Raw genomic sequence first — 23,846 nt, 5'->3', positions numbered from 1 at the left:
AAGCTTCCGTGGCAGCAGCCGCGGCGTTCCCGTCGTTCCCGCTCGGCCAATCGCTCGCGACTCACCGACCGTCACGTGACCCCGCTCGGCCAATGAGGGACGCGGTCTAGATTCCCGACTCTAGTCGCCGAGTCGGGCATATTCTGACAAGCGTAGAAAAACTCATCAACAGCGTCCGCCATTTTACGTTAGCCAACGTTAGCCGAGACTAGTGCGGTACGGTGGATCGCGTTTCGCGAGCGAATTTCTGTGGCGAGCGCGCGTTGGTCGCCCCAGTGCCGATACGCGCGTACGCGTCCGCGTCCTTGGATCGCGTACAAATGTACGGGGGCACAAACGTCGATTCCCGCTGATCGTTCGCGCGCCCCGTGTGTGTCGCAGTGTGTCGAGAGCGAGAGGCGAGATAGAAGAGGAGGAAGAGGAGGAGAAGAAGATGGTGCCAGAGGGCCTCGGGAGCGACATCGTCGCCGTGAGCTAGCGCCGTGCGCGCAGCCAGTCGTTTGACGAGTCGTCTACGGGGTGCACGGTGTACGTGTAGGCGATTGTGCGTTTTACGATACAGTCGGATACGGCGCGCGGGACGAGTTAGTAGCGGGAGCTCCAGTGAATCCCGCGCGCGTGAATCGGATCGGCTCGTTCGGTTGCGTCTCGCGTCGCGAATCGAGTTGGGACGAAACGTGACGGGACGGGACGAGACGGGACGAGACGAGAGACGGTCGAGTCCGCGCGACGTCGCGCGACGTCGCGCGCTCATTCATCCTCTGGCGATCGGAGCGGCACAGTCGCGACTCGTCGTCCGTTCGTGGTCGTGTCGTCACCGTTCGTCGCGGTCGCGGTGGTTGTCGCCGTCGTCGCGGTCGCGGTCATCCGCCGTCCCGCCAGCGACGCGGCACGGCAGCCGTCTCGTCGTCTCGCGTAGAGCGAGAGAGAGAGACAGAGAGAGAGGAGCAGCAGGAGTAGCAGGAGCAGCAGCAGCAGCACCAGCAGCACCAGCAGTCGAAGCGGACATTGTTACTCGGGTCGTCGAGTATCGCGGTGTGTGCTCCCGCTTGCGCGCGTACGCGCGTCGTGCGTGCGTCGTGCGGACTCCGACCGCCGGGGTTCGACGTACCCCAACCCCTACGATGCCCAATGGTTGACCGTGCACCGCGGTATGTTACACGGGGACGCTTCACGCGCCGCGATTCCCATTGTTATTGTTATGCTCGCGGGGGCGATCGCGGCTCGGTGAACTCGTTACGCGGCTTCGTCGGCGGTAAGGGAGAGACGACAGCGTTATTATTATCGACGACGATCGCTGATATAGAGCCGATTACGGCGGCAACGACGGGGCCGACGAGGACGGCGGTCTTCTAGTGCGAGAGCCAACGTGGTAGCTCGTTACCGGGCGCCGAGTTTCGCTTTTATGCGCGCCGCTGCCGACTGACAGACATCGGAAACAGCGAGAGCGCTTGTGGAAGAGAAGAGGTTAGGTTTATTACGGAAGAAAGATAACAGGCCCGCGGAGGAGCCATGGCCGACCACCTGGTGGACGGGCCTCCGCCGAAGCGGCCGAAGCTCGATCCGTTCCAGGGGCCCTCGGATACGACGGGTGAGTGTGATCAGTTTCCGAGTACTCGAGTATCTCGACGTCGCGACTTCCTCCCGTCCCCCTCCCACTCCCCCCCGCGTTTATCCGAATACTCCTTCCGTTCCTCTTCTACCGCGACTAACCTCTTCCCCGGGAAGAGATCTTTCTTTCGCGTGCACGTACGGGTACACACGGCGGAGGAAAAAAAAAGGAGGCCCCTCCGTGCCTCCCTTCCCGCCCCCTTCTCCCTTTGACCGTCTGATCGGTGGCACTTTACGATTTTCGCGGCTGGCACGGGCGGCCGATGTCTCTATCTCGTGTCGCGGTAGCCGAATCGCGTCGGTTTCATCCGTCGCTTTATCTATCTTTGACTCGCGCCAGTCGTCCGGAAAACCTCTAAGCAAAATTACGACACGGCACGCGAGATGTAGGCACGGCGAGGTGACGCTGAGCGTCTTCGCGCGCGCACCGAGTCCCCGCGATCCTCGAAGACGCCCGGCGCGCGCGAATCGGGGGGGAGGGGGAGGGACGCGAAGTGTCGAAATTGAATTTTCATCCGGATAATCCCATATTTTTTCTTTTTTTTTTTCGTATTTTTCGTTTTTTTTGGGACGCATTTCGCGCGCCGAATTTTGCTCAGAGATTACTCCGATATGCAATGTGCAAATATTAAACGTTGACGTTTTAAGAATATATATATATAAGTGTACGTTGATTCTTTCCTCCAAGTCTTACTGCACTTGTGCCTTCTGTTTTTGAATCGAGTGTACTATATATCAACACACATATATATATACAGTTTTGTACATTTTTCTAGACGTATTTAGATTTAAACATAGTTGTGATCCTGTAGAGAGAGTGCATGAGGATGCATGACATTTTAATGTTAAAGATTACATTTCGCTGGCATGAACAATGCGCTATAATAGATCTCTTTACTATATATATATTTTTTTTTTCTCTAAACACATTTTAATCATCTCTTAACAATTTCCAAACTTTGAAAAATAATGCACATAACGCTACATTATATTGACTATAATTACAATTTGACACTCGGATGTAATATGTAAAGTATCAAAGTTGCTTATTGCGAGAGTACTAAGTCGCAGAAATGAAACTGCGGAAACAGTTTGCCCCGAGTTTTCACAATCGTCAAAAGTCGCCTAAAGTTTGGCCGCGTGAAAAGAATCGATCGTTGACGATTATCGAAAATTGCTCCTCAAACTGTTTCCATCACTTAGATACCAAAAGTAATCCAAAGAAAGAAGACTAAACAGTTTTTCTCTTTCATTCTAAATTAAACAAAAAACTGTGATATATACGTAGTGGGTATGGCGCCTTTAATGATGCACCATGCTTATACGAACTACGGGGGAGGTGGCAGTGGTAACATGCAACAAATACAGGGCCCACCGCAACAGCTACATCTGCAACAGCATCAGCTGCAACAACACTGGAACAACCATAGCATCCAGAAACGAAGTAAATATCATTATCAGATCAAAAGCGAAAAAATTCGAAAACATTAAATCTAGCACTGTGTAAAAGCCGTTTTATCCGTCCAATCATCTCACATAGTGATACCATACATTTTCTCGTAAAGTTTACCCGTTTCAGTCTCTAATCTTCAGTGAAATTGATACATCTTGCAGTTGCGGTACTTTTTCCGAGAGATGCGTGATAGTTTTGGCATATTGTCACTATGGTTCAATTAATTTTAGTCTCTATTGTCTACATTTAGAGAAGAAAATTGAAAGAAATGGATGTCACGGTATAATTTATCTTTGAAAAAAAAATATGACAAAGCAATTTAGAGCGGCAATATGTGGATATACAAACTTGTCTTACTTTGAACACGGACTGATTCACTTTACATAGCAATGGAGAAAAATTGGATTGGTATTGTTAAAGGTACATAAGATTCAGATATAAGCCAGTTCCCCTCTTTCTCTAATGAACATCGACATTTATGTATAATGTGAATACAAACATAACGTAACATAGACATGCGACACACACGCGCGGAGCTCGTGGACTCTTGCAGATGAATTGCAAAGGTGAAATTAAAATTGCACATATATATATATATTTATTTATGTGTGCACTAGATTTATAGCGTAAAAAGTTTACGATACAAGTAATAAGATGGTTGAGAGTTGGAAGCGAGGGGGAGAGTTTGAGACGCCCATATGTCAAAATAGAAGTTTCTCACAGATATTAAAAATGTAAATAGAATTAAAAAACTGCGTGCACAAACACAATTTTTTTATGCAAGTCTCGAATTATTTTATTTCATTAATTTTAGGATGAGAAGAAAAGTAGGGCGCTCTGTGTTGTAATACATAGCGTCAAGAATATGATTCGCTTGAACAGATATTTTCTAGAGTGACTGATTTCTTCGCATGACTCTCTTCTATAAAGTTTGCCATCAGGTAGCTTCGCTGGTTGCTTGTTTAGTTTAGCACTAATTTATTGTGCCGAAAATTTTCATTCTGCTGTAGTATAAGGCTCCTTTACGTTATGCTCATGCAGTGTATGTCTCATGTCTTATTTTTCATGTTTGTTTATACAGTTTTCTCTGTATTTTTTTTTTGTTTTCTTTTTAATATAGGATTTTTCTGCATTTGTATTTTCCTACATTATATATATATATATATATATATATATATATATATATATATATATATATATATATATATATACATATACACACACCCCTTTTTTTCTCCGTCAATGTATGGTCAGACGTGAATAGATAAGTAAGTTTTAAGAATTTCATTTGCTAATAAATGTTATATATACGTGAAAATTTTTCAAAGATGTTGATAGTATATTAGAAGTGTTCCTTGTATAATATATTATAGAAACGAATGAAACGCTTTTTTTGCTCTATGTCTCTATATACATGCAGTAATATATGTATATAAAGATACAATATGTATATTATGCACATAATGATGTACGTCATACATATACTTGTAATATCAAAAATATATATTGATACTCTGCTAAAATTTTGATGCTAAAAGCTATGGTGACGGCGCTGAAATCTTACCTTTGTAAAATTACTAATGATTTCTTGGTATCTGCGGTACTCATATCATACTCATTATAATCATTTAAATTTGCAAACTGGTCATTTCAGAAAATAGTACAATCACGATATGTATTCTTGTCAAATTTGGTCAAACTAGTTTAGAAAAAATTAATATAGTTATATTTTTTAATATGTAACGATTAAAACTAAATTTAAAAACTATTAAAGTAATACTAAAGTAAAATATAAAAGACGAAAAAATATATATTTTATTTGCATAAGCGTAATCAAGGATGTACCTTTCTGAATGAGCCAATATCCATTATAATAATGAAAACATAATGGATACTTGCAGAAATGTAATTTTTAATTTTCTTTTTCGTTCGTTCTCAGATTACATTACAAACACAGAAATGTTTGATCTTGAAAATGATCTTCCTGATGACTTGCTGTCGTCTGGATCTTGGGGTTCCGCGACCGAGAGCACCAAGCCACCGGCAACCGGTCCTGGTCCGGGACAGCAAAATGGTGCTCTCGACTCAGAACTCAGGCAACATGTACAACAACAGCAGCAACTCTCTCATCATCTCATTCAACAGCAGGTATATTTGTATTAATTATTATATCTATGTTATATATTTTAGATATTATTTTAGATATTAGTTTCGTCCATTGATGATGCATTATACTTTATAAACAATCGTTAAACAGGGCAACAAAAATCTGGTGGCGAATTCCTTGGTAATGGCTGCCGGTACGCTAGGCAATAAAAGTCCAAATATGCAATCACCACCGAACGTTTCTGTCTCCAAGGGAGTAGTCGATCCGCAAATGGTCGTGAGTCTCGGTAATCTACCGAGCAGCATAGCCAGTTCATTGGCAAATAATCAAATGTCCATCGCAAATTCGATGGGCAGTCTGCAATCGTCCATGAGTATGACCGGAAGTAACCCCATAATGTCGATGCCGGGTGGCATGAATTCCGGATTAGTGATGACTAGTTCTGCTAGTGGGAACAACAATATGGGGGGAATGGCCGGAGGAAGCTTGATAGTAACCAACAGTTTGAACAAACCTTTAAATACAGTACGTTAACTTGTATATATTAATGAATGTTGTAATAAAAATTAAAGGCCGGTAAAAGATAGTTGATTAATAAAGAATAATTTCTTACAGGTAACCATGATGGGCCCTAATACTCAAGCGATACATCATCCTAGCGGGCCTCACGGAGTCACATCGATGCAAAACGGTCCCGGCATGATGAATACGAGGACCGTGGCGATGCAACAGCAACAGCAAGCGCATATGGTTGGCCCGGCGAGAGGACAGAGTCCTCATCAGCAAGTGCATCAAGTTGGTATCGTTGCTCCCACTCAAAGCGGCCCCAGGATGCAGGCTCCTCCTAACATGACGAGTTTACCGAACATGGGACAAATAAGTGCATCAAGCCCATACGGTTATGGTATATATAATCTATCTTCTTTCGCTTTACGCGTACGAAGAAATGAAATCGGTAAATAGAAATAGATTTAAAACAGAGAAAACAAAATTTATAATGTACAGGTTATACAAATATTGGTGGGCTAGGATCGAAACTATGCGTCAATAATCTCGTAGGTGTTGTCAAACCGCAACAAAAAGCTGTGGGTACAAATATGAGCGCTATGCAAGCAGCAGCAGCAGCTGCCAACAGATTTACCGGAACCGCCGGACCTATTGGTACTACGAACGTTGTAGGCGCTCAGGAGAGTGGAACGGCAACACAACAAACACAACCACCCGCACCGAGTCCCGCTCAACCTCAATCAGGAGCATCGACTGGAGGACAGCCAGGTCCACAAGGTATTCAAGGTCCGGCAGGTATTCAAGGGCAAATGGTTACACCAACTCAAGGTAAGTTCATTTTCTCATATTAATTATTTTTTAAATTCCCAGTAACCCTTTGCTAAACATGAACTTGGTATATCTTTACCAAGATCTCTTGTTGTATCTGCTATATTTAGGAGCCGCAAAATCGACACCCGATCCTGAAAAGTGTAGACTTATCCAGCAGCAGTTGGTGCTACTTTTACATGCACATAAATGCCAACGCCGCGAAAATCAAGCGAATGGCGAGATGAGACAATGTACCTTACCAGATTGTAAGACGATGAAAAACGTTCTGAATCACATGACGAATTGTCAAGCCGGCAAGGGTTGCACTGTACCACACTGTAGTATGTCCAGACAAATTATCAATCATTGGAAACATTGCAATCGAAGTGATTGCCCGGTCTGTTTGCCGATAAAACAAGCGAATAAAAACAGGACTAATTCTGCGCAAGGTAATTTAGAAAAATTTTCTTGTATAAAGATGATGTATTTCTTGCGTAATAATTTTCTACACTTATCTGTACATATTTTTTTAGCTCCTACAATTCAACCAAATAATCAGCCAAATCCGAGTCCATCTGAGATGAGAAGGGCTTATGATGCTTTAGGGATCCAATGTCCAACAACAACACCGGGACTCTTACCCGGCCAAGGCGTTGGTAGAGGTGTTAGAATGCCAGCATCCGGCATGGCGGGTCCCCCAGGTACACTGGGCAATGTTAGATTAGCAACGCAACCTCAAACACAGAGTGAGTTAATATTCTACTTGGAAAATTTATCAATTGCTTGCACTTCCAAACGCAAAATATCCGATTAAATTTATGTATGTATGTGTGTGTGTGTGTGTGTGTGTGTGTGTGTGTGTGTGTACACACACGCACACACACATACTCTCACAGTCTCGTCAACAAAATTATCATATAAATAATAGTATAAATAGTATATAAATAGTAGTATAAATAGTAGTTTCATGTTAAAATTTCGCATAACTTCAAACAAGTATAACTTCGCTAAAAATTGTCGTATTTGAAGCTTTTTTTTTCATTCGCAATAATAAAGTCTGTACTTTAAAGAGCATTTGTTAGATTTTGAATTTATCCTTCTCCCCTCCTGCCATCTTTTCAAAAATAAGAACACGTCTCCAAAAAATTGCATAATTTATGCACTCTATAGGGCGGAATAAATTTTCATCTTAAATCTAAATTTGATAATATCGTGAAATATGGATTTTTCCTTAAACTGGAAAAAAAAGATTCGTACGATTTTTTTTGCGGACTTACGGCGTATTGAAGTTATATTTTTGTTTAATTACCGCAACATTAGCACCAACATTTGCGCCACTACGAGGGAGTTGATCAGATTTGGTGCATCGTATGGTAAGGATCCTACGGTTTGTCACTCTCGCGATATTTAATGATTCTATACTATTTCTGTCATGTATATATTGAGAGGAGAGGAGATGTAGATATGTCCGCACTTAAAATTATCTATTCCCGTCTTATCTTCGAATAATCTCTTGCAGACGCTTACATATATTGATACAAGCTCAAATTGTGACCAATCTCTAGCAATTGGAAGCAGCAATATACCGAATATGATGGAGTTTCTCAGAACCTCTGCAAGAAATCATCCGAAGACAAGGTTGAAATAGTTTTAAATGCAAACATGCCTCCAACAACAACATCCTCGTGGCAGGAAAGATTTAGAATTATTAAATATCGCGGAAGTAAACGAACATGGAGTAGGGTCCTTATCTCTACTATAACAAACGCGCGCGTATACGCAACACATACAACACGCACACACACGAGTACGCATACATATACACACATACGATGTATCAAATCCGATCAGCAACCTCTTGGTGCGCATCGGATAATAATAATGCTGGCGATAACTGAACAAAAATGTAATTTCGATATGCAAAAAAAATCATACGAATCTTTTTTTCTTACAATTTGCAAGGAAAAACCCACATTTTACGATATTATCAAATTTTATAAATTTGAGATAAAAGTTTATTTTATCCCATAGAGTGCATTAAATAATAGAATTTTTTGAAGATGTAACATGTTCTTATTTTTGAAAAGATGACAGGAGGAGGGAGGAAGGATAAATTAAAAATTTCCTAACAAAAACTTTAAAATACAGACTTTATTTTTGAGAATGAAAAAAAAGTTTTCAAATACAATTTTTAATGGTGTTATGTTATTTAAAGTTATGCGAAATTTTGACATGAAAATATCTATACAATAATTTTGTTGACGAGTGTATTAAGATTCTCCTTAAAAGCATAAAATATGTAATTTGTATAGATGTGAAGAAAAAACCCGATAATCGTTCACGTATGTTTCAGCCGCGCCAGGACAGTCCGTAGTAGGTGCTGGGCAACAAGTGGTGGCTCCGAACGTATCTCTTCCTTTAAATTCCGATCCTAGTACGGTTGGGGTAGCTGGTAATCAAACAGTATCAACAACCGGGCCCACATCCGCTGCGGCGGCGGCCGCCGCCAATATACAGCAGTCCGTCAATATGCAAACTTTGTTCGGACTAAACGAGTCTGGACAACCCGGTGTAATAGGTGGAGAGAATAGATTAGCTAATCTACAGCTTCCAGGCGGTCTTCAGTCCGGTCAAGTCACAGCTACACCAGTGCAAGGAACAAAGGAGTGGCATATGTCCGTCACTCCAGATCTCAGGAATCATCTCGTTCATAAACTGTTAGTAAGAGTTTCGTTGCATAATGCATAGTTTTTATTGCAATTTGTTTCCTGATAAATATTAACATAATTAGTTCTGTTGATTCTTTTTTCAGGGTCCAAGCAATATTTCCAACTCCTGATCCCCAAGCGATGCTTGACAAAAGAATGCACAATTTGGTCGCATACGCGAGAAAAGTGGAAGGCGATATGTATGAAATGGCCAACTCGCGGTCAGAATATTATCACTTGCTAGCTGAGAAGATTTACAAAATTCAGAAAGAACTTGGTAATTAATGTTATTTCAATGACTTTAAAAGTTTTATTAAATTTTTTTCTAATTAATTTTTTAAAAACAATGTTCAAATTTTTTTCATTATTTTTAATTTTGTTTTTTTTTGTTTTTTTTTTAATTTGAAATATCTATAGTTTCAATTCTCTTTAATAAGAAAATTTTTTTTTTTAAGTTATGTTTCGATATTATAAGAGAGAAAATTTCTCGAATCAAATAGACGAGAAACGACAGAAACGGAAGGAACAGCAGCAGCAACAATTACAAGCGCAACAACAGCAGCAACCGCAACCAGCAGGTTCATCCGGTCCTGGATTGAGGCCGTGTGCCCCGCCAAACGTGGGAACTGTTATACCAGGGACATCAAAACCTGTCGGAACAGTACCACCTACTTTACGAAGTCACTCACCCAGTATGAGTCAATTGGGAACGATACCTGCAATGGCTATTCAACAGCACAACAGAATGCAATTTCCTCAGCAACAACAACAGGCTCAGCAGCAGCAGCAGGCTCAGCAACAACAACAAGTGCAAGCTCAGCAGCAGATACAACAACAGCAACCAGGGATCCTAGTCGGACCTCCCGGTCCTAGTCCAAACGGACAGTCCACATCCAACACTAATATGGTGCCGAATCCCGGACTTAGTCCGTTTGGACAGCCTCAAATGTCTCAAGCTAACCTCACAACCACTACTGCATCTAATAATGCAACGACTAGTCAATTCCCGACGTCTAACGGTACAGCTTCCGGTTTACCCAATAGCTCTCCTATTCAGAATCAACATCAGTTCCCCGATCTGATGAAAGTCAGAGCCCTAACGCAGGCCCAGGTTCAGGCAGCGCAACAACAGCAGCAACAATCACAACCGACGAGCACCCCGAATCAGGTTGGCACTCCGGTAACATCGATTCCGCAAGCCCCATCACCTTTTAGCGGCATGCAACAATCGAGCGCGCAACAACAACAGCAACCAAATCAGCAATTTCCCACTCGACCATTGTCGGCTTCCACACCTAATGATAATGGTATCGCTACATCAACGCCGCAGACAATACCACCACCTGTATCCAGCGGACCAAGCCCGACGGGCGGCATGTCTGCAACGACGACGACGGGTACGACGAACGGACCTCAATCGACCACCTCCACGCCGAATACGCCGCTTGTGCCGTCGCTAATGACACCGAATCAGACAGTCTCCTCCGCATCCAACCAGACACCGCCCCATTCGGGCCCGACGCCGTCCCCTGCAGGCCTCGCAAGCCTTGGCAAGGGTATGACCTCGCAGGAACGGGCTGCATTGAACACCCCACGCAACACGTCCATGTCCTCACAGATGGCCGCTATTACGGCAGCATTAGATCGTGACAATTCTCCCAGTCCACCAATGAACAACAACAAGGGCAAACTTGATTCTATTAAAGAAGAGAATATAAAGATGGAAATCAAACAGGAACCGGAGGAACCGCAGAATCACAGAATGGACGGTGGTAAGAGTGTGAACAATGAGATTACCATCAAGACTGAGCCGAAAACTGAACCGATGGAGGAGGGCTCGAATGAAGCAATCGTGAAGGAGGAATCTATTGGTATTAAGGAAGAGAGCATGACTCCCATTTCTGGTCAAGACGCGACTACCTCCGATATTAAACCTATGGTACCGGAACCGATTCAATCGAGTGGCACATCCACCGACAAAAAGAAGTGTTTGTTCAAGCCCGACGAGTTACGGCAGGCATTGATGCCGACGTTGGAGAAGCTGTATCGACAAGATCCTGAATCCATACCGTTCCGACAACCTGTGGATCCTCAAGCACTAGGTATACCGGATTATCCGACCATTGTAAAGAAACCGATGGATCTATCTACAATCAAGAAAAAACTCGACACGGAGAAATACAGCGATCCGTGGGAATACGTCGACGATGTGTGGATGATGTTCGATAATGCTTGGCTCTACAATCGCAAGACTTCTCGAGTCTATAGATATTGTACTAAGGTAACATCTATATCAAATGATAATATCAAAGAATATACTTTTTATAATTTACGAGTTTATATAATTATTAATTCACACTTGTTCGTCGTTTTATTATGCAGCTCTCAGAAGTATTCGAACAAGAGATAGATCCTGTGATGCAAGCTTTGGGATACTGCTGCGGCAGGAAATATACATTCAACCCACAGGTGCTTTGTTGCTACGGCAAGCAACTCTGTACAATACCTAGAGATGCAAAGTATTACTCGTATCAAAACAGGTCAGTATGCACTGTGGTATGTGTCAAATCAATCTGTAGAATTCACTTAATTAACGTAAAAAAGATAATATTTTAAAATGTTAAATTAAATATTAATATTAAATGTTGAATACATTAAATCTCAATGCTTAAAATATTTCAATTTTAATAAAATTTAATAATATTACTAAAATTTGGTAATATTAAAATTTGGTATTATTTTATATAATATTGCTGAAATTTAGTAACATTACTTTTTTATTTTACTAATTCAGACACATGAAATATGCGTGAGAAATGATTTTAAATTTTAATTTATTCTTTTTTCTCTTCCTCTGAATTTGTACACAAGGATACATTCGTAGTATTTCAAGATATCCAGTAAATTAACAATTCTTAAGTTTTATCAAATGTTTTTATGAATCTATTCCTCTTGAATATGATTTATAAAAACATTATTGTAGGGCATTAATATTTAAAGAGCAGTATAATTTCTGCAGATTTGCGTATTCATTTCGTATAGGCATTTTTTATTCAAGTGCCTTGTCATTGAACACGCTAGATTAAATTGACAGGTTAATTAATCTGCTTTTGAAAACACGTACAAAAGCAGGTCAGTCCCCTGATCTACACTTTCTTTTATTTTTATTTTCTTAAATTAAAATTTACATAATAATTATTCAAATTTGTTTTTATATTTAACTTACACTTAAAATTTGTACATGAATTGCGCATATATTTAAGGGATATGTATTTTATTGAAATCATAATGGTAGGATTAAAACAAACTTACTTTAAGTAAAGGAAAATTACAGTGTTATATAATGTATATCATAAAATCTTGTGATTTTTGGGTACATTTAGTTTACATAGCCTTTCGGTATATGCGATTAGAAATTTAGAAAAGAAATGACACAGTTTGAGATGCGCGTCTAACATTGGCACTATTCTCTTCTTTATATGTTATCTTCGCCCATGGGCTGCGCACGCGCACATAAATCCTTGTTTGCCGCTTACTTCTTGTGTTGCCTGCGCCCTTGCTTCTTTCCGACTCTACTGCTGCGAAAAACTTGATACTTGGAAAACACTAATTGAAAAAAAAAAATAAATAAAAAAAAATGAATGATCTTCCTACGATTCTTTGATACGAAACTGAAATCGAAACCAAAACTGAAATTGGCGATACCATTGCATGCATGTGTTATTGCGAAAAAAATCAAATATACATATATATATATATATATAAATAAATATATATATACACTTGCCGAAATTGGATACACCGAATAAATTGGTCGTCGTTCATCGTTGTTCATGTGATAAAACGCACGCACGATGCCGATATAATAGCAGTCTAAAGGGAATTGGTCTTCTTTCCGACAGATACACCTTCTGTCAGAAATGTTTCAACGACATTCCTGGTGACACAGTGACATTGGGAGACGATCCAACGCAACCTCAAACGTAAGTATATAAAAAGATGAAATATATGAATGAATAAATGTATCTTGTTAACAGTTTATATATGGTATTTCTATCTTTCTCTTCCATAGTGCCATCAAGAAGGAACAATTCCAGGAAATGAAGAATGATCACTTAGAATTGGAACCTTTTGTAACCTGCACGGACTGCGGTAGGAGAGTACATCAAATTTGTGTACTCCATATGGAAACAATCTGGCCATTAGGGTAAAAAATGATAATAAATTTCAATTTCTTTTTGAAGAAAAATTGAAAGACTTAAGAAATTTAAATTTCGCAATTAGATAAAATTCATTATTTATTTTTTAATTCTAAAAAATTAATTATTCATTATTAAATTAATTATTATTAATTTATTATTCAAATTATTAATTATTAAAATTATTATTTTAATTATAAAAAAGCTATGAAGTATCTCGTATATTATTTAGAAAAGTTATTCTTTTCCTTTCACACAGATTTACCTGTGATAATTGCTTAAAGAAGAAGGGACAGAAGCGTAAAGAGAATAAGTTCAATGCTAAACGACTACCTGTAACGAAGCTTGGCACATATATAGAGACACGCGTAAATAATTTTCTGAAGAAGAAGGAAGCTGGTGCTGGTGAAGTTGCAATTAGAGTGGTTGCATCTAGCGACAAGGTGGTCGAGGTTAAGCCTGGTATGCGAAGTAGATTCGTTGATAATGGCGATATGCCAGGCGAATTCCCTTATCGCGCGAAAGCGTTATTTGCATTCGAGGAGGTCGATGGCACAGACGTCTGTTTTTTCGGTATGCACGTGCAAGAATACGGGAGCGAATGCACTCCACCGAATACAAGACGGGTTTATATCGCGTATCTAGATTCTGTCCACTTCTTCCGGCCTAGACAATTTCGTACGGCTGTATATCACGAGATTCTTCTTGGGTATCTCGATTACGCAAAGCAGCTTGGGTAAGTTTGAAAAAAAAATTATATTATTTAGATATACATTGATACAATACTTTGTATCAGTATAATTATCTAATTATCTGTAATTATTACTTTTAATAATAGCTAAAATGTGATTTTATATTCATATTTAAAAAAATATGGGACATTTTTGTAGATATACTATGGCTCATATTTGGGCATGTCCACCTTCCGAAGGAGACGATTACATCTTTCACTGCCATCCTGCAGAACAGAAAATACCAAAGCCTAAAAGATTACAAGAGTGGTATAAGAAAATGTTGGACAAGGGAATGGTCGAAAGAATCGTACTCGATTATAAGGTCGGTTAAAAAACGCGTTTCCTTTTTTATTTCATTTTTCACAATATAGTCTCCTGTGTTTCCAATAAGTGTCACAGTATCATATTGGAGTCAAATGAGACTTAAATAAATGTCTGCCGATAAGCTAGTGTTTTTTGTTATTAAAAACAATGAACACAGGATTGTAGACGACAATTTTCTCTGCCAAATATTTTTTATTATTTACACGTTGAAAGAAAGATATATAAATGTGCAGGACATATTTTTGTATGCAGGACATTTTGAAACAAGCTATGGAAGACAGACTTTCGTCCGCGGCGGATTTACCATACTTTGAAGGTGACTTTTGGCCGAATGTGTTAGAAGAAAGTATTAAAGAATTAGATCAGGAAGAGGAAGAAAAGCGCAAACAAGCCGAAGCGGCCGAAGCGGCTGCTGCAAACGCGGTAAGTTGTGAAAGATAAATGTTACTTATTTTCTTTATTTATTAGTAATTAACAATAATTATTTTTCTCGTCTTCTGTATTTTTATGTCGCTTTTTTTTTTTTTTAGATATTTTCACTATCCGAAGACTCGGAAACTCCGGATGGTAAGAAGAAGGGCCAGAAAAAGGCGAAGAAATCCAACAAGTCCAAAGCAAATCAAAGAAAAAATAGTAAAAAATCTAATACTCCTCAGACTGGTAATGATCTTTCCGCAAAAATCTTTGCAACCATGGAAAAGCACAAGGAAGTATTCTTTGTAATAAGGTTGCATAGTGCTCAAAGTGCGGCTAGTTTGGCGGTAAGTTTGTCTCTATTATATTTTACGATCCAAAAGCTTGTTACATATGATTATTAATGATTATTAATTAGAGAAAAAAGATATTAATAAGCAATAAAAACGGATAAATAACAAAAAAGGCAAAAGAATAGGTAAATAACAAAAAAGGCAAAAGAATAGGTTAAATTTAAAAAGTGATATGTTTACAATACGCATATTTATTATAGAGAATTTATCTAAGATTTGATTTGAAGCGTTATTATTTATAGTTTGCTTTATTAAGTTGTTATTAAATTAATGTTTATATTTTAATATTATAAATATCCGTCTCCCAAAGTGGGCCGAAACGTTTATGATAAATTTGATATTTTTTTAATTATTAAGTTATTAATTACCTTGCGTTTGCAAACTTGCGCCTAGCTCTTATCTGCCTATTTTTATTGCTTATTTATATGTGATTATCAATTCTTTACTTAAATATAGCCGATCCAAGATCCTGATCCCGTTATTAATTGCGATCTGATGGACGGTCGCGACGCATTTTTGACTATGGCTCGGGAGAGGCATTACGAATTTTCTTCGCTGAGAAGAGCGAAATTTAGTTCTATGTCCATGTTGTATGAATTGCATAATCAAGGCCAAGACAAGTTTGTTTATACTTGTAATAACTGTAAGAGTCATGTGGAGACCAGATACCATTGTACAGTTTGTGATGTATGTAGTAATTAATGTATATTTTGGCTAAATATCCTTACTTTTATTTAAACTTTCATATGCTTATTAACTCCATTTAATTATAGGATTTCGATTTATGTGTAAGTTGTAAAGATAAAGATGGTCATCCGCATCCCATGGAGAAACTTGGCTTTGATTTAGATGATGGATCATCACCGGCCGATGCCAAACAAACAAATCCACAAGTAATTTATCAGCTTATTCTACAAATATATTATTATTACAATAAATTTATTATATTCATATATTTTCTTTTTTTCGTAATTCAGGAAGCACGGAAACTGTCGATACAGAGGTGCATTCAATCATTGGTGCATGCTTGCCAGTGCAGAGATGCTAATTGCCGCTTACCAAGTTGTTGTAAGATGAAGCGAGTGGTGATGCATACGAAGAATTGCAAGAGAAAGACTAACGGTGGTTGCCCAATTTGCAAGCAACTAATCGCGCTGTGTTGTTATCATGCGAAACACTGCCAAGAGACCAAGTGTCTTGTTCCATTCTGCTCCAATATTAAACACAAGATAAAGCAGCAACAGCTGCAACAACGATTACAACAAGCGCAACTACTCAGGTCAGTAGAATTTTTGTACATCATGTCTATAATGTGATATTAAGATATTTTTAATAAATAATATAAAACTTGAAATATCATATTGGAAAATTAATGATAAATTTAGTAAACAATACTAAATAAAATAAAAATAATAATTTAGTTATATATTTATATTTATCAAGCTTTTATTTATTGAAAATTTTTACACAGTATCGCATAAAAAATGGTTCTATTTATGTAGGAGACGAATGGCTGTGATGAATACGAGACCAAGTGGACCTGTGGGAATGCAGACTGGTCAGCAAACTTCAAACGTCGCCATGGCGACTGGAGTTGCGATGAAGCCTGGCGTCAGTACCTCGAATCTACCATCACCACATCAGCCAGGTATCGGCTTGAAACCTGGTACGCAAACGCCTCCCGCTCATGTGTTACAAGTAGTGAAGCAGGTGCAAGAGGAAGCTGCGAGACAACAAGCACCGCATGTTAGTTACGGCAAAGTGACACCGGGTGGCGGCGTTGGTGTAGGTGTTGGCGTCGGTGTTGGGGGTCAAACGGGCGGCGTAATGCCACCACCACAAATGCAACGCCCATTACCGGTCCAGATGCAGAATCCTGGCACTCATCTTATCCCAATGGATCAGTGGACGGCAAGGTATATATTAAGTTCATTTATGATGTACTTTCACCGTTTCTTTTATTTCTAAAAAAATTACTATTGTTGTTATAGATTTGCGTCATTATTGAGTTTGACTAATAGATTTTGTCAATCGAGGAATGCATCTTTCAACTTTCTCGCATATTTTCTTCTCAGCAGGTACCAATCTAACACGGTAATGCAACAAAATCCTAACTTGGCGCGACAACAAACGCCGCAGCAGCTGATGCAACAGCAACAGCCACATCAAGCTCAACCAGGGATGGCAATGAGTGCACAAATGCCGCGACAACCTGGTGTGATCGGCGGACAGGTTGGTCCGCAGGCGAATATGCAAAAGCATGCTTTGCAACAGCTGATGCAGACCCTTAGAAGCCCTCACACGCCCGAGCAACAGAACCAAATACTCCAAATACTCAAAAGCAATCCGCCATTGATGGCTGCCTTTATCAAGCAACGGGTATAACTATTTTTTTTAAACATTAAAAATTCATATATTATTATGTGCGCAGATTTACTCTATTACCATAATCTTCTTAATAAAAAGGCGCTTGTTCATCAGCAACAACCTCCTGGTCAACATGGGGGAGTCGCCGGCTCATTGGCTCCTAATCAACCTCAACAACAACCTGGTTTGCAGCATATGATGTCTCAGCAACAACAATCGCAACAACAACAGCAGCAGCAACCGCAGCAACAACAGCAGCAGCAGCAAGGCAGACTGCAAATACAGACAATGCTATCACAGCAGGCGCAACAGCAACAGCCGGTACAACAACAACAATGGTACAAGCAGCAGATGATAGCGATGCAGCAGAGGGCTCAACAACAACAGCAGCAGCAGCAGCAGCAGCAACAACAACAACAACAGCAGCAGCAGCAGCAGCAGCAGCAGCAACAACAACAGCAACAGCAACAACAGCAACAACAACCGTTTACTCAACCACCAGCGCCGCCGTATGGTCAGCAACGACCTATACGGCCGTCGCTTCTTGGTAATCACACGATCCCTCGTAATTACTTAGAGAACGGGGAGGCTGCATTACGCAACGTCATTTTTCGACACCAACACTTGCCCAACTTCCCAGGTTATGGTTTCAACGAACAAGGCTACGGTCAGCCGGGTCTGAAACCTACTCCGCCGCCTGTACCCTCGCCGCAAGGCGTCATGGGGCCGCCGGGGATCTCCGTGCAGCAACAGCTGATGCAGTCAGTCCGTTCGCCACCGCCTATCCGTTCTCCACAGCCCAACCCTTCGCCACGACCTGTTCCTTCTCCTCGTAATCAGCCGGTACCGTCGCCGCGATCGGGCCCCGTGCCATCGCCGCACCATCATCCACCTCACAGCACGCCTACGCATTCGCCGGCACACGAACTCGGCGGTCCTAGCGAGATGATGCTCTCGCAATTGAGCGGTGGCCCCGGTGCGCCTACCGGTCATCCCGCCGCTATGCCTCATCATCCCTCGCCGGCGCCAGCGCCCACGAATGGTGGCGCGGACGCCAATGAGGTGACACCGATGACGCCGCAGGACCAACTCTCCAAGTTCGTCGAGGGGTTGTAGTGACTGTTATGGACGATCACATCGGTCGATTATGTAAGTGATTTCCTTGACTCTTCGCCGGCGGATGCCGGGTCATTCTTGACTCATATCTTAATGCTGTTTTATGAAGTTTATGTAACAATTGAAACAAGTATTTCATGTGTATAACAATGTAATGATAACAACGTAATTATCATTTTTTTTAAATTTTATTTATATTAAAATATTTTTCTTCTTATGTTTTAATCGTCGTGTATAAATAGCATTTTTTGAAGAAAAATAAAAAATAAATTAAAATCCAATATAAAATTTCATTCTGAAATATGTACAAAAAATTTTTGCTATGGGTCAAAATAGATCCAAGATCCGTCGTGCGGTTGTTAGAGGATTAAAAGAAGATGATGGCGGCGACGTTCGGACGGCTGCGATCGTCTACATCGCGTGATTTATATAAATAACGTTTGTGGGACATGATCAGGTCGTTAGATAATTAATTCTGTTTCGTGCGCATACAGATAGAGACTGAAAAAGATAGTCTGACATGTGTTGCGTCGAGTTTTCGTTGAGCGATTGAGCCACGTGTTTGGACTTGAATCCTCAGGACCGGAGAGGGCGAGCTCCGATTTTGCGACCCTTGATCCTTTGTGCGAGACGCTCGGGTCGCGCGCGCAAGTATCTTCTCTTTCGATTTTCTATGTTACGCGAGATATCGAGAGAAAAGAGAGTTAATGCGACGTTGGTGCTTTTCAATGTTACTCGGCCTGGCTCAAATAGACTCAAAATTATTCTCGTCCTTGATCAAGAAAAAAGAGATAGAAAAATCGATAAAATGACGAGGAGGAAAAACTAAAGTGAAAATATCGAGAGACTGTTATTACGTATTTTCCCCTCGTACCATCCGGAGCCCCTTCGATACTACCACTCTTCTTCGCTGTTGCTCATGCAAGATGAGTGAAATCGTACAAATATATATATACATATATATATACATATATATATGTTGTGTATATTTAACGTTAATTAATAATTAATAGTTCAAATACTATTAGCTCCTAATTAGTACGACATAATTATATGCAATTATTCTATAATAGATCGTATGTAAGTAATATATTCGTTTAAGGAGAGAAAAATTTGTTATTAAGATGATATCTCCACTTAAGCGCCGCCGAAAAGGTTGTATCTTAGCGCCGTGAAATTTTATGGAAATTAACGCGAGAGATTCCACATTTTCTCCTATATTGACTAAATCATTAGTCATATTGAATGACGGCGATTCTCTCAACAGAATGTCTGCTCATCAGTGGCGCTTCTGTTGAGAGAATCAGTAATGACGAATTGATGCAACCAAAAAATAGAAATTCATAACAGGCTGCTAGTGTGCGCGGGAGGATTTATATAAAAATATGTTAATTTTGATGAAAGAAAAAGAAGTCTTTTTCCAATTGAGGGTCCATAAGCATATGTGTACAGTTCAATCAAAATGTAACTATGAGAATGCGTATTCGATATCGGGCCCTCAAACGTGAAAACTTTGTAAATATTAGGTTATTATTACTGTAACGACAATTATTAATTTACCTGCCGAGTAATTATTATTATTATTATTATTATTATATTATATTATAATTATAATATATTATTATTATTATTAATGTTAGTCTATTGCTATGATCAATTCATATATAGATATATTGTAATAATATTTGCATGAGAGAGGAATTCACACGCGTTATTATTACACACGGATTGGCAAATGACCCGCGTACAAAACACGCACCGAATCACATTACATAATTATGCCAGTGTTGTATCATAGCAAAGACCTATAAGTGTAAGCTCCTCCTCTCTCCAGATTCCCGCATTCCCTCCCCCTTTTCATCTTTTTCTTTGCCACTCCTATTTAAAATGATCTAATAATAATGTGGGATGTGCGTGAACATGTTGTGGTTCAAAAGATCCGTGCTGTCGGATATTTTTGAAGTACATACTTTGTATAACGTAGCTATCGTGTAAAATTAAGCCAATTGATGATTACAAAAAAAAAACAATCGGAAGCAAGGAAAGATTAATACACACAATCACACACATACACACAAATATATATCATAAAGCTGACGTAAAAACGAAATTTTATAGCGATCATGAAGACAATTGTTTTCGATTTTCGAGATACAATCTCGCAGTATAATTATGAATAAAAGAAACATCATCGTACATAATCTAGCTCCATCGAAAATGCACACGCATCATACATACAGGCATACATATATACATATATACAACACGTACACATGTGTATGATATATACACATATTGCGCGCGCGCATGTCTTTACACACGTGACATTCGAAATTGTACATCGATGCGCTACGAATTCTCGTTTGAACTCAGCAGCTCTTTGATCGTGTTTTTTTTTTAAATTTAACTCTTGTGGATTAATGAAATTAAAAAAAAAAGAGCACACGATCGAACTCGGCAAAACTCAATTGAAGTCAGCGGTCGACCTTGATTGGGTGTATCAAATTTTTTCACGTATCATTACAAGCAATCAGATCATCTAAATTTCATTGAATGCTCGGTGTCGTCCATTTTGTCGCATTCGATGAACATCGATATCTAATAGATTGCAACGCACACTGCGACACGATCTGAACTTGCTTTTCATTCCTGAACATTTAGAAGTCTTGACGAAGCAGTAAAAACTTGATATTGGGACACATTCCTCTTCTTAGATTATATTTCACAAAGAAAGAAAGCGCGTCACGCTTAGAATGACGCTTTGCATCTGTAGAAGAAAAAGAAATTCACATTTTCCTCCTTTTTCCTCCTTCATAAATTTTATTTATTGTTATTTATCGGTTCGAGCTGCTAAGATCTCTGAGAGGATTGATCGTGAGCGCATTGTGTGTACGCTACAATTTTTCTCTTTTCGGTCTTTCCTTCTTCTTTTCCTTTCTTTTTATTGAACAATAGCGCGAAATAGCAAGGATTGCTAGCAAAAGGAACGGTAATCGAGTGTAGATCTAAATAAATGGTGATTTTACTATATATATAGTAAAGAAAAGAATGTGAAATAATCGTGTAAACGACAAAACCCAAAAAGTATTTGGCTTAGTATGGCTGTGTTTTTAGGGCAATGTTGTAAATCTGAAAATGATGTGTATACCTTTGTGGTAATTAAATCTTTAAGAAAGAGAGAGAGAGAGAGAGCATGAACGTTTGAATGCCGCGCGTATCAATGCGTGCCACGCCTGATTGATTGTTATCGAAAAGGAAATCCTATATATCAATCGCTTCGCAATAAAGGAAAAACAAGAAAGAGGAAGAAATCAATCGAATAAGGTTCTTCTTCTCGGGGACGACGTTCGTAGCCTATATATTGTTGATCGTTCTTGCTCTTCCCGGAAGTCAAGGAGAGCAAGAACGGACAAGAAGTGAGATTGCGAAAGTCGTCCTTTTGCGACACGTGATCAATCATACGATAATACCAATGGTGCTCGCAACTAAATGGCATTGTAGAGATTCTCTCTTCCTCTCTCGAGTGATTACTTGAATATACTGAAATGCGAAAAGAGCGAGAGGGGAGAAAAAAAGAATGCGCGTTGGTGCACGAAGCATTCGCAACGAGATTTACTATTGTAAGCGAGAGAGCGAGCGAGCGAAAGAAAGAAGTGAATGATATATATATATAAATATACACACATATATATATATATATATATATATATGTGTGTGTGTGTGTGTGTGTGTGTGTGTGTGTGTGTGTGTGTGTGCATAAACATATGTATTTTTTTTTCTTTTTTATATTTATCGAACATATTCGAGATTGGATTACGGGCCGCGGTCTGTATACATATAAAACGCGCGAAGCGCGCGCGTTGCTGATAATATTATGAATTAATTAATGAATTAATTAATTATCCGATTTATATATAGACGATAAAACTACAGACAAAGCTATTGGAATATAATAATTATTATTACAATATTATTATTGAAATACCGAATATATATAGAGTACTACTTTTTATTATGACTTTTCGTAAATAGTGAATTAATTATCTAATTAAAGATTAATGAGACGCATAATGTACGTTTCTCCCCCCCCGCCCCTTCCGCCCATCAAGAGAAATACCTCGAGCGAAAGAGAGGGAGCCCTCTCTCCCTCTTTCTTCCTCGCGTCGTGTTGCATTCTCGTCCTCTCTGATAATGCAGTCGTGATAAGAATTGCACAATGACATGATGATAATGATGCGTGCGTTCCTTCCTTTTGCTCGACGAAACTTTGACCGTTTCCACGGTCAAACGACTCGAGACCGTATTATATGATTGATGAAAAAACATCTTTACCTCCCGATGAGAAAAAAAAACCGCAGAGTGACTTAGGAAGAACTTTAGTTACACTTATATAAATATATATATATCTCGCCGTCGTTCTTTTTTTTTTTACCTATCGTTTTTAGCGTTAAAAGTAATAACTAACGTCGTCGCACGACGTCGTTCACCGCCCGTCAGGTTCCGAAACTTTTGCTACCGTCGTTTTTATAATTTTAGAAAAAAAAACGGATATCTTTTTTATGTAATATTTGCAACATAGATAAGTAATGTATGTTAATCGTGAATATATAACGAGTATTGTTACATGATTATTAAAAGAAAGAGTTTCGAAAATACATTCCATTTTTTTATTTTTCCGCCGGCATGTAGATTGTATATTGATGCGCAAAGCGGGGAAGGGGCGGGGGTGAGAGGACAAGAGAGTTCGTTCTTTTTTCCTTTTTTTTTTTATAGCATCTTTTACACCGTCGCCTTTTTCTTCGCTCTACATTCGTTAGAACTTTATATATCGAAACTTACAATGTATATAATTTTGCAATTTTCCCTCTTCTCTGCGTTTGTGTTCAACTAAAGTTTCTCTACATATACTCTGTATATTTCAATGACAAACAAGCACGGTCTGATCTATATTGCCATACAATTGTCGAGATTATAATCTCTGCCATTTTACAGCCTCGGTGGAATATTTTATTTCTTTCAAAGTAACTAAATTTTTATATTCCAATCTGTAAAAATCATGATAAATGTGGTGATGTTTTTAATAATGTTTCAGAAAAAGTTCATATATATAAATCATATATAATTATGAATGTCCATATATGAT

At 39.4% G+C, this 23,846-nt stretch overlaps 1 protein-coding gene across 17 annotated transcripts; it reads left to right on the top strand.

The window, feature by feature from the left end:
* The first annotated feature begins 135 nt into the window (after positions 1–135).
* On the top strand, positions 136–23,379 carry LOC145977153 (histone lysine acetyltransferase CREBBP). 17 transcript variants are annotated; one of them, XM_083108905.1, is made up of 25 exons: positions 137–1,591; positions 2,900–3,055; positions 5,004–5,212; positions 5,322–5,696; positions 5,787–6,075; positions 6,177–6,506; positions 6,590–6,937; positions 7,022–7,234; positions 8,842–9,205; positions 9,301–9,473; positions 9,652–11,477; positions 11,579–11,736; positions 13,066–13,179; positions 13,269–13,403; positions 13,655–14,131; positions 14,286–14,451; positions 14,706–14,876; positions 14,984–15,214; positions 15,677–15,907; positions 15,994–16,113; positions 16,198–16,499; positions 16,723–17,136; positions 17,296–17,599; positions 17,687–18,134; positions 18,228–23,379. In XM_083108905.1, the coding sequence occupies exons 1-25, from the start codon at positions 1,513–1,515 to the stop codon at positions 18,701–18,703; spliced, it is 8,109 nt and encodes a 2,702-aa protein (XP_082965031.1). In that variant the 5' UTR covers positions 137–1,512; the 3' UTR covers positions 18,704–23,379. The 17 variants fall into 17 exon arrangements, with proteins under 17 accessions (XP_082965019.1, XP_082965031.1, XP_082965029.1 ...); XM_083108903.1 differs by having other exon boundaries at positions 9,280–9,473; positions 9,697–11,477; XM_083108901.1 differs by having other exon boundaries at positions 9,280–9,473.
* Positions 23,380–23,846: the final 467 nt, after the last annotated feature.

This window comes from Camponotus vicinus, unplaced genomic scaffold (genome assembly GCF_025532165.1).
Source record: "Camponotus vicinus isolate PSW18456_S1 unplaced genomic scaffold, iyCamVici1.0 SCAF_9, whole genome shotgun sequence".
Lineage (NCBI taxonomy): Eukaryota > Metazoa > Arthropoda > Insecta > Hymenoptera > Formicidae > Camponotus > Camponotus vicinus.
The sequence above is the reverse complement of the archived record's forward strand: the minus strand, read 5'-3'. Positions and strand labels throughout refer to the sequence as shown.

Coding starts and splice junctions, on each gene's coding strand:
- LOC145977153 (XM_083108891.1), top strand. CDS start 1,513: ATGGCCGACCACCTGGTGGACGGGCCTCCGCCGAAGCGGCCGAAGCTC. Junction 13,404..13,654: donor GAAACAATCTGGCCATTAGG/GTAAAAAATGAT, acceptor CCTTTCACACAG/ATTTACCTGTGATAATTGCT. Junction 14,452..14,705: donor GAATCGTACTCGATTATAAG/GTCGGTTAAAAA, acceptor TTTTGTATGCAG/GACATTTTGAAACAAGCTAT.